The sequence below is a fragment of the Somniosus microcephalus genome, chromosome 13 (assembly GCF_052327205.1).
Source record: "Somniosus microcephalus isolate GS21.2 chromosome 13, FLI_Smic_1.0, whole genome shotgun sequence".
NCBI classification, from domain to species: domain Eukaryota; kingdom Metazoa; phylum Chordata; class Chondrichthyes; order Squaliformes; family Somniosidae; genus Somniosus; species Somniosus microcephalus.
Window position 1 is genome coordinate 196,765,456 of NC_140999.1, and position 12,868 is coordinate 196,778,323.

General features: G+C 56.7%; 1 protein-coding gene across 1 annotated transcript in view; it reads right to left on the reverse strand.

The window, feature by feature from the left end:
- mtss1 (MTSS I-BAR domain containing 1) overlaps positions 1-12,868 on the reverse strand; it is a 122,254-nt gene that overhangs the window by 1,568 nt on the left and 107,818 nt on the right. Inside the window, 2 exon segments of the mRNA XM_086005953.1 lie at positions 363-546; positions 2,466-2,639. Coding sequence (XP_085862079.1) covers positions 363-546; positions 2,466-2,639 — 358 coding nt within the window.

Below are 12,868 nucleotides of genomic sequence, written 5' to 3' on the forward strand. Positions count from 1 at the left end.
CTAGCAAAGAGCTAGCACTGACATGATGGGCTGAATGGCTTCCTTTAGTGGCACTAGCCTGCCCTCTTAGTATCAATATGCCTCTAGAAAGCCTTTTAATTTTTCAATGTTTTTTGTTATTTTTTTCCCCTTACTCTTCCCAATCTCTCTGTAGCTTTTCTATATTCTTTACATCTACCCTCCAACCCATAAATGCTTGTTTTTTGTAATTTCAAGTTTGAAGATTCCCCGATCATCTGTCGGATCCCAGCCAGCCATTCGTCCTTCCTGAAATATATCTTCACTGTTTACATCTTCTGTTGAATCATTTCCTGTTACTGGCCAATGACTCGAATTGCCAATCCTGCCCTTTGTTGCTCCCTAGTTTGGAGTTTCGCTCTTACCCTGAGAGGGGATGGTGTCCTCGGAGCAAGACGGGGTGGTTGTCTGGGTGCTGTAACCGCTGGAACAGTGCAGCGAGTCTCGGCTGCTCCGCTGGGTGTCCAGGTTCCCCTGACTCAGGGCTAAGGCAAGATGCTCTCGGGCACTCATCTCTCCAACCTGTGGCTGCAAAATACACGGCCATGAAGTGGGCATTGTATTAAAAGTAACATTAAAAATACCAGTGGGCACCTCTCGGTCCACTGGTTGGGAGCAGTGAGAATCGGCGGGGATGAAAATACCCGAGGCTAAAAGATCAGTCGCATCGATCCCATCGGGAAACGCGATTCCGTCCTGTAGGAGTGGACCCTCCCCCGCGCGCAGGCACAGCTCCCCCCCTCGCACAGCGCCCCCCACCCCCTCCCCTCAGCCCCTCCCCCCCACAGCCCCCCTCCCCTCACACACAGCGCCCCCACACCCTCCCCACAGCCCCTCCCCCCCACAGCACCCCCCACCTCCCCTCCCCTCACACACAGCCCCCACACCCTCCCCTCCGCACAGCCCCTCCCCCCACCCCCACAGCCCCCCTCCCCTCACACACATCCCCCTCCCCCCACACACAGCCGCCCCCCCCCCCACGGTAAAGCTCCGATACCTCAAACAATGACGACTCCAGGATTTAGCCAAAACATATCGCTATTAAAAATGGGCGAAAAAATGAAGTGTTTAATCGATTATCCAGTAGAAATAGAGACGGGTAAATATTCCGAGGCTCCCAGTCCACAGCAGCATCAGGGTTGTAATTTTATGATATTGACTTAATTCTACTGGGTTCTGGATTGAGGCAACATGCAATTCACAGCTCGAGACCCTCGGTCTATCAGTCCATGCGGATTTGACCCCAGATCACAGGTCCTTGAAAGACCGGAAGCACTCGCTCATCGCCCCAATCTGGGTCAGCGTCTGATCAGGAGGTTGGTAACCGAACCACAAAAAGGCAGAAGTTCAGCTGTATTAGAAAATCTCCAGGTCACAGACCCCCATTCACACTGGCAGTGACCCCCATTCACACTGGCATCTCGAGCCCCTTTGCAAGTTTCAGGAAAAGGGCAATGCTGTATCGGAGTGAAGCCAGCACCGGAGGGGATCAGTGGGCAGCACTCTCTCGCCTTGGAGTCAGAAGGTTGTGGGTTCAAGTCCCACTCCAGAGACTTGAGCACATAATCCAAGCTGACACTCCAGTGGAGTACCGAGGGAGCGCTGCACTGTCGGAGGGGCAGTACCGAGGGAGCGCTGCACTGTCGGAGGGGCAGTACCGAGGGAGCGCTGCACTGTCGGAGGGGCAGTACTGAGGGAGTGCAGCACTGTCGGAGGGGCAGTACTGAGGGAGCGCTGCACTGTCGGAGCGGCAGTACTGAGGGAGCGCTGCACTGTCGGAGGGGCAGTACTGAGGGAGCGCCGCACTGTCGGAGGGGCAGTACTGAGGGAGCGCCGCACTGTCGGAGGGGCAGTACTGAGGGAGCGCCGCACTGTCGGAGGGGCAGTACTGAGGGAGCGCTGCACTGTTGGAGGGGCAGTACTGAGGGAGCGCTGCACTGTCGGAGGGGCAGTACTGAGGGAGCGCTGCACTGTCGGAGGGGCAGTACTGAGGGAGCGCCGCACTGTCGGAGGTGCCGTCTTTCGGATGAGGCGTTAAACCGACGCCCCGACTGCTCTCTCAGGTGGATGTAAAAGATCCCGCGGCCACTATTCTAAGAAGAGCGGGGGGTGGGGGGGGTGGAGTTCTCCCCGGTGTCCTGGGCCAATAGTTACCCCTCAACCAACATGACTAACACCGATTATTTGGTCATTTCCTGACATTCACTGCCTTGGCGACTCTCGCAGAGCCATGAGTTTGAGGTATTGGAAGGAGTCGGTGTCTTGTGTTATCTATGTGGTCATCATTACATTGCTGTTTGTGGGATCTTGCTGTGCGCTAGTTGGCTGCTGCATTACAACAGTGACTACACTTGAAAAAGTCCTTCATTGGCTGTAAACGCTTTGGGACGTCCTGAGGCCGTGAAAGGCGCTCTAGAAATGCAAGGCTTCTTTTTGATTGGGGATACCTTGCAAGTAGCAGACGATGTGATGGATCGCGGTCTGTCCACGCCCTGTGTACACACACCGGGTTCCGCCGGTGTTTGGGGTCCGTTTTCTCCAACCTGTCGATAAGCAGATGTTTCCCTCTGCTGGGGGTTGCTGGGCTGCAGCTGGTCCATGGGTGGCAATTTTGCCCAGTCCTGATTTAAAAAGAGACCCAGACTTCAATCATTTAACGACTTCTCTGAACTATTATATTTTAAATATTCTGTTGGGTGGGTAGTTTTAAAAATTATTTGGCATCGAGTATGAAATCATGGGTTGTAATTTTTATAATGTTGACTTAATTCTACTGGGTTCTGAATTGAAGCAGCTGCGAGACTCTGAGTCCATGCGGATTTGATCCCGGGTCACAGAAGCCAAAGGACCGGAGATCATTCCCCCTTCCCCCTTCAACACGATGTTTATGGCCATTTGGAAGTTCTTGTTCTTCAATGGAGAAAAAGTGCTAATTTCCCACTGCACTAACTTCCTCCTCCAAGTATAATTCCGGGGTCCAGTTCCCCAGGCGAGCATCAACCCGGACAGCGAGGGGTGACAGGCATCGGGGAAAGGGGTCAGCACAGCCAAGGCTGATCCTGACCTCCCCAAAACATAAGAACATAAAAAATAGGAGCAGGAGTAGGCCATACGGCCCCTCGGGCCTGCTCCGCCATTCAATAGGATCATGGCTGATCCAAATCTAGACTCACGTCCACTTCACTGCTCTCTCCCCGTAACCCCTAATTCCCTTATCTGCTAGGAAAATGTCAATCTCCATTTTAAATTTATTTAATGTTGCAGCTTCCACAGCTCTCTGGGGTAGCAAATTCCATAGATTTACTACCCTCTGAGTGAAGAAGTTTCTCCTCATCTCAGTTTTGAAAGGGCAGCCCCTTATTCTAAGATTAAGGCCCCCTAGTTCTAGTCTCTTCCACACGGGCACTTTCCAGCTGGTCTATGTTCTGACTGGGAACATGAGGCCATTCAGCCCCTCGAACTTGCCCTGCCATTCAATCCGATCACGGCTGATCTGTACCTCACCCCATTTACCCGCCCTTGCTCCCATATCCCTCGATACCCTTCCCCAATAAAACTCCATCGATCTCAGCCGTGAAAATTTCAACTGACCCCCAACATCCACAGCTTTTTTTGGGGGGGGGGGGGGATTCCAGATTTCCACCACCCTTTGTGAAGAAGTGCTTCCTGACATCACCCCTGAACAGCCTGGCTCCAGTTTTAATGTTATGCCCCCTTGTTCTGGACTCCCCTCAGCAGTTGAAATAGTTTTTCCATATCTACTCTAACAAATGCCTTTATCATTTTAAACACCTTGATCAGATCACCCTCAACCTTCTAAACTCAAGGGATTACAAGCCAAGTTTATGCAACATCTCCTCAGAATTGAATCCTTTAAGGGCCGGAAATCTGCCTGATTTTTTTCTTTCCCTAGTCTGAAAACACAGAGACCATTAACAGGTCCCGTGACCATCACCCCGTCACCAGCAACTGAACCCGGGGCCTCCCTCACCTACAGGGGTTGGTCCGACAACATACGCTGACTGCTCACTGAGCTCTCCAGGACTGCACTTCCCACAGGAATCCATTTCAAGTTGTCCCAATATCTGAAGACACTGTCCAGCAGCCACACAGCACAGTTCGGCCACTCCCACAGTTACAACCCAGCTGGTAAAGAGCAGCGGAGCAGGATGTTCATGGATTTAAAATATAAACGCTGCAGTCAACAAGACCGGTCACAACCCCGAGTAGCTACAGATGGAGCTCGCTTCCCATTTTTCCAATTTCCATCCCATCTCCTGTCTACAGGGAAGCCACCATCTCTGGAGAGGGCCGAGCGTGTTCACCCAGTAGCTTATTTTACAGCAGCACATTGGTTTTTACATTCTCGGGCTAACTACCACCCAAGAGCTCAAATAGGACGTCCAGTCACCACCCCGTGTCTGCTATAGGACGGCCCGCACTGCTCCCCCCTCACCGCTATAGAACGCCCCGCACCGCCCCGTGTCTGCTATAGGACGGCCCGCACTGCTCCCCCGTCACCGCTATAGGACGCCCCGCACCGCCCTGTGTCTGCTATAGGACGCCCTGCACCGCTCCCCCCTCACCGCTATAGGACGCCCCGCACCGCCCCGTGTCTGCTATAGGACGCCCCGCACCGCCCCGTATCTGCTATTGGATGGCCCGCACCGCTCCCCCCTCACCACCCCGTGTCTGCTATAGGACGCCCCGCACCGCCCCGTGTCTGCTATTGGATGGCCCGCACCGCTCCCCCCTCACCGCTATAGGACGTCCCGCACCGCCCCGTGTCTGCTATAGGACGGCCCGCACCGCTCCCCCCGCACCGCCCCGTGTCTGCTATAGGACGGCCCGCACTGCTCCCCCGTCACCGCTATAGGACGCCCCGCACCGCTCCCCCGTCACCGCTATAGGACGCCCCGCACCGCTCCCCCCTCACCGCTATAGGACGGCCCGCACCGCCCCGTGTCTGCTATAGGACGGCCCGCACTGCTCCCCCGTCACCGCTATAGGACGGCCCGCACCGCTCCCCCGTCACCGCTATAGGACGCCCCGCACCGCCCCGTGTCTGCTATAGGACGCCCCGCACCGCTCCCCCGTCACCGCTATAGGACGCCCCGCACCGCTCCCCCCTCACCGCTATAGGACGCCCCGCACCGCTCCCCCGTCACCGCTATAGGACGCCCCGCACCGCTCCCCCCTCACCGCTATAGGACGCCCCGCACCGCCCCGTGTCTGCTATAGGACGTCCCGCACCGCTCCCCCCTCACCACCCCGTCACCGCTATAGGACGGCCCGCACCGCCCCCCCGTCACCGCTATAGGATGGCCCGCACCGCCGCGTGTCTGCTATAGGACGGCCCGCACCGCCCCGTGTCTGCTATAGGACGGCCCGCACCGCCCCGTGTCTGCTATAGGACGGCCCGCACCGCTCCCCCCTCACTGCTATAGGACGGCCCGCACCGCCCCGTGTCTGCTATAGGACGCCCCGCACTGCTCCCCCCTCACCGCTATAGGACGCCCTGCACCGCTCCCCCCTCACCGCTATAGGACGCCCCGCACCGCCCTGTGTCTGCTATAGGACGCCCCGCACCGCTCCCCCCTCACCGCTATAGGACGCCCCGCACCGCCCCGTGTCTGCTATAGGACGGCCCGCACCGCCCCCCCCCCGTCACCGCTATAGGACGCCCCGCACCGCTCCCCCCTCACCACCCCGTGTCTGCTATTGGACGTCCCGCACCGCTCCCCCCTCACCGCTATAGGACGCCCCGCACCGCCCCGTGTTTGCTATAGGACGCCCCGCACCGCTCCCCCGTCACCGCTAGAGGACGTCCCGCACCGCTCCCCCGTCACCGCTAGAGGACGCCCCGCACCGCTCCCCCCGTCACCGCTAGAGGACGTCCCGCACCGCTCCCCCGTCACCGCTAGAAGACGCCCCGCACCGCTCCCCCCTCACCGCCCCGTGTCTGTTATTTCTAATGAGGGGGTGATGGGGGTACGGGAGTGTAACACTGGGGGTTGTTGAACTGATGTTTAAGGCAGCAACTGCCATCTTTTCTCTGGCATTGAGTTCGAGTCTGATTCAAGGCCGTGACCAGGTCTGGAGCCGAGAGGTTCTGGTGGAACCCAAACTCAGCATCAGCGAGCAGGATATTATCAAGCTTCCTCGGCTGGGATCAGTGCAGGCGAGCTGCAGTAGAAAGGCCAGCTGTAAAGGAGCTCCTGTCTGCAGTGACAGACCTGTACCCACCAGTACTGTACCCCAGTGTTATACAGCGACAGACCTGTACCCACCAATACTGTACCCCAGTGTTAGTGACAGACCTGTACCCACCAGTACTGTACCCCAGTGTTATACAGCGACAGACCTGTACCCACCGGTACTGTACCCCAGTGTTATACAGTGACAGACCTGTACCCACCAGTACTGTACCCCAGTGTTATACAGTGACAGACCTGCACCCACCAGTACTGTACCCCAGTGTTATACAGTGACAGACCTGTACCCACCAGTACTGTACCCCAGTGTTATACAGTGACAGACCTGTACCCACCAGTACTGTACCCCAGTGTTATACAGTGACAGACCTGCACCCACCAGTACTGTACCCCAGTGGTATACAGTGACAGACCTGTACCCACCAGTACTGTACCCCAGTGTTATACAGTGACAGACCTGCACCCACCAGTACTGTACCCCAGTGGTATACAGTGACAGACCTGTACCCACCAGTACTGTACCCCAGTGTTATACAGTGACAGACCTGTACCCACCAGTACTGTACCCCAGTGTTATACAGTGACAGACCTGTACCCACCAGTACTGTACCCCAGTGTTATACAGCGACAGACCTGTACCCACCAGTACTATACCCCAGTGTTATACAGTGACAGACCTGTACCCACCAGTACTGTACCCCAGTGTTATACAGCGACAGACCTGTACCCACCAGTACTGTACCCCAGGGTTATGCAGTGACAGACCTGTACCCACCAGTACTGCACCCCAGTGTTATACAGCGACAGACCTGTACCCACCAGTACTGTACCCCAGTGTTATACAGTGACAGACCTGTACCCACCGGTACTGTACCCCAGTGTTATACAGCGACAGACCTGTACCCACCAGTACTGTACCCCAGGGTTATACAGTGACAGACTCGTACCTACCAGTACTTTTTTTATTCGTTTATGGGATGTGGGCGTCACTGGCAAGGCCAGCATTTATTGCCCATCCCTAGTTGCCCTCGAGAAGGTGGTGGTGAGCCGCCTTCTTGAACCGCTGCAGTCCGTGTGGTGAAGGTGCTCCCACAGTGCTGTTAGGGAGGGAGTTCTGGGATTTTGACCCAGCGACAATGAAGGATCGGCGATATACTTCTAAGTCAGGATGGTGTGTGACTCGGAGGGGAACTTGGAGGTGGTGGTGTTCCCATGCGCCTGCTGCCCTTGTCCTTCTAGGTGGAAGAGGTCGCGGTTTGGGAGGTGCTGCCGAAGAAGCCTTGTCGAGTTGCTGCAGTGCATCTTGTAGATGGTGCACACTGCAGCCACGGTGCGCTGGTGGTGGAGGGAGTGAATGTTTAAGGTGGTGGATGGGGTGCCAATCAAACGGGCTGCTTTGTTCTGGATGGTGTCGAGCTTCTTGAGTGTTGCTGGAGCTGTACTCATCCAGGCAAGTGGAGAGTATTCCATCACACTCCTTACTTGCGCCTTGTAGATGGTGGAAAGGCTTTGGGGAGTCAGGAGGTGAGACACTCGCCGCAGAATACCTAGCCTCTGACCTGCTCTTGTAGCCACAGTATTTATGTGGCTAGTCCAGTTAAGTTTCTGGTCAATGGTGACCCCCAGGATGTTGATGGTGGGGGATTTGGCGATGGTAATGCCATTGAATATCAAGGGGTGGTGGTTAGACTCTCGCTTGTTGGAGAAAGTCATTGCCTGGCACTTCTGTGGCGCGAATGTTACCTGCCACTTGTCAGCCCAAGCCTGAACGTTGTCCAGGTCTTGTTACGGTACTGGGTAAGGTACTGACTTGGATAGAGAACTGGTTGGCAGACAGGCAGCAAAGAGTTGGAATAAACGGGTCTTTTTCTGAGTGGCAGGCAGTGAATAGTGGGATACCGCAGGGATCGGTGCTAGGACCCCAGCTATTCACAATACATATTAATGATCTAGATGAGGGGACTAGATGTAATATCTCCAAGTTTGCAGACGACACAAAACTGGGTGGGCGTGTGTGCTGTGAGGAGGATGCAGAGAAACTCCAGTATGATTTGGACAGGTTGGGTGATTGGGCAGATGCAGTATAATGTGGATAAATGCGAGGTTATCCACTTTGGTGGCAAAAACAGGAAGGCATATTATTATCTGAACAGCAATAGATTGGGAGAAGGGGAAGTGCAACGAGACCTGGGTGTCCTTGTGCACCAGTCGTTGAAGGTAAGCATGCAGGTGCAGCAGGCGGTTAAGAAGGCAAATGGTATGTTGGCCTTCATAGCGAGAGGATTCGAGTACAGGAACAAGGATGTCTTGCTGCAGTTGTACAGGGCCTTGGTGAGACCACACCTTGAGTATTGTGTGCAGTTTTGGTCACCTTATCTGAGGAAGGATGTTCTTGCCATGGAGGGAGTGCAGCAAAGATTCACCAGACTGATACCTGGGATGGCAGGAATGACGTATGAGGAGAGATTGGGTCGATTGGACTTATATTCGCTGGAGTTTAGAAGAATGAGAGGGGATCTCATTGAAACTTATAAAATTCTAACAGGACTAGACAGACCAGATGCAGGAAGGATGTTCCCGATGGCAGGGTGTCCAAAACCAGGGGTCACAGTCTAAAGATAAGGGGTAAGCCATTTAGGACTGAGATGAGGAGGAATTTTTTCACCCAGAGAGTGGTGAACCTGTGGAATTCTCTACCACAGAAGGCAGTTGAGGCCAATTCATTAAATATATTCAAGAATGAGTTAGATATATTTCTTAAGGCTAAAGGGATCTGGGGAGAAGGCAGGGACAGGGTACTGAATTTGGATGATCAGCCATGATCTCATTAAATGGCGGAGCAGGCTCGAGGGGCCGAATGGCCTACTTCTGCTCCTATCTTCTATGTTTCTATGTTGCATGCAGGCATGGACTGCTTCATTATCTGAGGAGTTGTGAATGGCGCTGAACACTGTACAGTCATCAGCGAACATCCCCATTTCTGACCTTATGTTGGAGGGAAGGTCATTGATGAAGCAGCTGAAGATGGTTGGGCCTAGGACACTGCCCTGAGGAACTCCTGCAGCGATGTCCTGGGGCTGTGATGATTGACCTTCAATCACCACAACCATCTTCCTTTGTGCTAGGTATGACTCCAGCTAGTGGAGCATTTTCCCCCTGATTCCCATTGACTTCAGTTTTACTAGGGCTCCTTGATGCCACACTCGGTCAAATGCTGCCTTGATGTCGAGGGCAGTCACTCTCACCTCACCTCTGGAATTCAGCTCCTTTGTCCATGTTTGGACCAAGGCTGTGATGAGGTCGGGAGCCGAGTGGTCTTGGCGGAACCCAAACTGGGCATCAGTGAGCAGGTTATTGGTGAGTAAGTGCTGCTTGATAGCGCTGTCGATGACACCTTCCATCACTTTGCTGATGATTGAGAGTAGACTGATGGGGCGGTAATTGGCCGGATTGGATTTGTCCTGCTTTTTGTGGACAGGACATACCTGGGCAGTTTTCCACATTGTCAGATAGATGCCAGTGTTGTAGCTGTACTGGAACAGCTTGGCTAGAGGTGCGGCTAGGTCTGGAGCACAAGTGTTCAGCACGATAGCCGGGATGTTGTCGGGGCCCATAGCCTTTGCTGTATCTAGTGCGCTCAGCCATTTCTTCATATCACGTGGACTGAATCGAATTGGCTGAAGACTGGCTTCTGTGATGGTGGGGACATCAGGAGTAAGCCGATATGGATCATCCACTCGGCACTTCTGGCTGAAGATGGTTGCAAACGCTTCAGCCTTGTCTTTTGTACCCCAGTGTTATCCAGTGACATACCTGTACCCACCAGTACTGTACCCCAGTGTTATACAATGACAGACCTGTACCCACCAGTACTGTACCCATGTTATACAGTGACAGACCTGTACCCACCAGTACTGTACCCCAGTGTTATCCAGTGACAGATCTGTACCCACCAGTACTGTACCCCAGTGTTATCCAGTGACAGATCTGTACCCACCAGTACTGTACCCCAGTGTTACAGTGACAGACCTGTACTCGGCAGTACTGTACCCCAGTGTTAGTGACAGACCTGTACCCACCAGTACTGTACCCCAGTGTTATACAGTGACAGACCTGTACCCACCAGTACTGTACCCCAGTGTTATACAATGACAGACCTGTACTCGGCAGTACTGTACCCCAGTGTTATACAGTGACAGACCTGTACCCACCAGTACTGTACCCCAGTGTTATCCAGTGACAGACCTGTACCCACCAGTACTGTACCCCAGTGTTATCCAGTGACAGACCTGTACCCACCAGTACTGTACCCCAGTGTTATACAGTGACTGACCTGTACCCACCAGTACTGTACCCCAATGTTATACAGTGACTGACCTGTATCCACCCGTACTGTACCCCAGTGTTATACAGCGGCTGACCTGTAGCCACCAGTACTGTACCCCAATGCTATGCAGTGCATTACACTTTCCTGGGATCTTACACCACCACATCAGCATTCATTTTCTAATACTAAGTACCAGTCGTATTTCTAAACACCAGAAAAACGTCTCACTGTTCCTAAAAAATATTGTTCTTTTCACCCAAATACCAGTCGTCCCTCCCGAGATTCCGGCGCTGAGTCCGACACCTGGAACCAAGCGGGAGCGGGCTGGGTGGAGGTTCAGGGAAGGGAGTGAGTCAGACCTGGGCCGATCTGGGGAGGGCAGTGGCAGGGACCTGGGGACAGGCTGTGCTTCCTCTCCCACCCCCAGCCCCTCACCTCAGTCACCCACTCACGCCCCCCCCACTACCAACCCCGCTCACCCACGCACCCTCTGAAGGACAAAGAGAAAGGGGGAAAGAAATACAGAAAAAAGGGGAAATTTATTCCAAAAAAATCTAATTAAGAGAAAACAATCTTCATGGAAACTGGACTTGTGAAGTTGATAAATGGCTACCAATTAATTTGTCACCGTCACTGGCCCAGAGCTGCTCCCTCCGCCGCGGGGAGCAGAGGGTCCCGGCGTTAGACCCTCCGCCGCGGGGAGCAGAGGGTCCCGGCCTTAGACCCTCCACCACGGGGAGCAGAGGGTCCCGGCCCTAGATCCTCCGCTGCGGGGAGCAGAGGGTCCCGGCCTCAGACCCTCCACCACGGGGAGCAGAGGGTCCCGGCCTTAGATCCTCCGCTGCGGGGAGCAGAGGGTCCCGGCCTTAGACCCACCGCCGCGGGGAGCAGAGGGTCCCGGCCTTAGACCCACCGCCGCGGGGAGCAGAGGGTCCCGGCCTCAGACCCTCCGCTGCGGGGAGCAGAGGGTCCCGGCCTCAGACCCACCGCCGCGGGGAGCAGAGGGTCCCGGCCTTAGACCCACCGCCGCGGGGAGCAGAGGGTCCCGGCCTCAGACCCACCGCCGCGGGGAGCAGAGGGTCCCGGCCTCAGACCCTCCGCCGCGGGGAGCAGAGGGTCCCGGCCTTAGACCCTCCGCCACGGGGAGCAGAGGGTCCCGGCCTTAGACCCTCCACCACGGGGAGCAGAGGGTCCCGGCGTTAGACCCTCCGCTGCGGGGAGCAGAGGGTCCCGGCCTTAGACCCACTGCCGCGGGGAGCAGAGGGTCCCGGCCTTAGACCCTCCACCACGGGGAGCAGAGGGTCCCGGCGTTAGACCCTCCGCTGCGGGGAGCAGAGGGTCCCGGCGTTAGACCCTCCGCCGCGGGGAGCAGAGGGTCCCGGCCTTAGATCCTCCGCGGCGGGGAGCAGAGGGTCCCGGCCTTAGATCCTCCGCCGCAGGGAGCAGAGGGTCCCGGCCTTAGACCCACCGCCGCGGGGAGCAGAGGGTCCCGGCCTTAGACCCACCGCCGCGGGGAGCAGAGGGTCCCGGCCTCAGACCCTCCGCTGCGGGGAGCAGAGGGTCCCGGCCTCAGACCCACCGCCGCGGGGAGCAGAGGGTCCCGGCCTTAGACCCACCGCCGCGGGGAGCAGAGGGTCCCGGCCTCAGACCCACCGCCGCGGGGAGCAGAGGGTCCCGGCCTCAGACCCTCCGCCGCGGGGAGCAGAGGGTCCCGGCCTTAGACCCTCCGCCACGGGGAGCAGAGGGTCCCGGCCTTAGACCCTCCACCACGGGGAGCAGAGGGTCCCGGCCTTAGACCCTCCACCACGGGGAGCAGAGGGTCCCGGCGTTAGACCCTCCGCTGCGGGGAGCAGAGGGTCCCGGCCTTAGACCCACTGCCGCGGGGAGCAGAGGGTCCCGGCCTTAGACCCTCCACCACGGGGAGCAGAGGGTCCCGGCGTTAGACCCTCCGCTGCGGGGAGCAGAGGGTCCCGGCGTTAGACCCTCCGCCGCGGGGAGCAGAGGGTCCCGGCCTTAGATCCTCCGCGGCGGGGAGCAGAGGGTCCCGGCCTTAGATCCTCCGCCGCAGGGAGCAGAGGGTCCCGGCCTTAGACCCTCCGCCGCGGGGAGCAGAGGGTCCCGGCCTTAGATCCTCCGCGGCGGGGAGCAGAGGGTCCCGGCCTTAGATCCTCCGCCGCGGGGAGCAGAGGGTCCCGGCCTTAGACCCACCGCCGCGGGGAGCAGAGGGTCCCGGCCTTAGACCCACCGCCGCGGGGAGCAGAGGGTCCCGGCCTTAGACCCACCGCCGCGGGGAGCAGAGGGTCCCGGC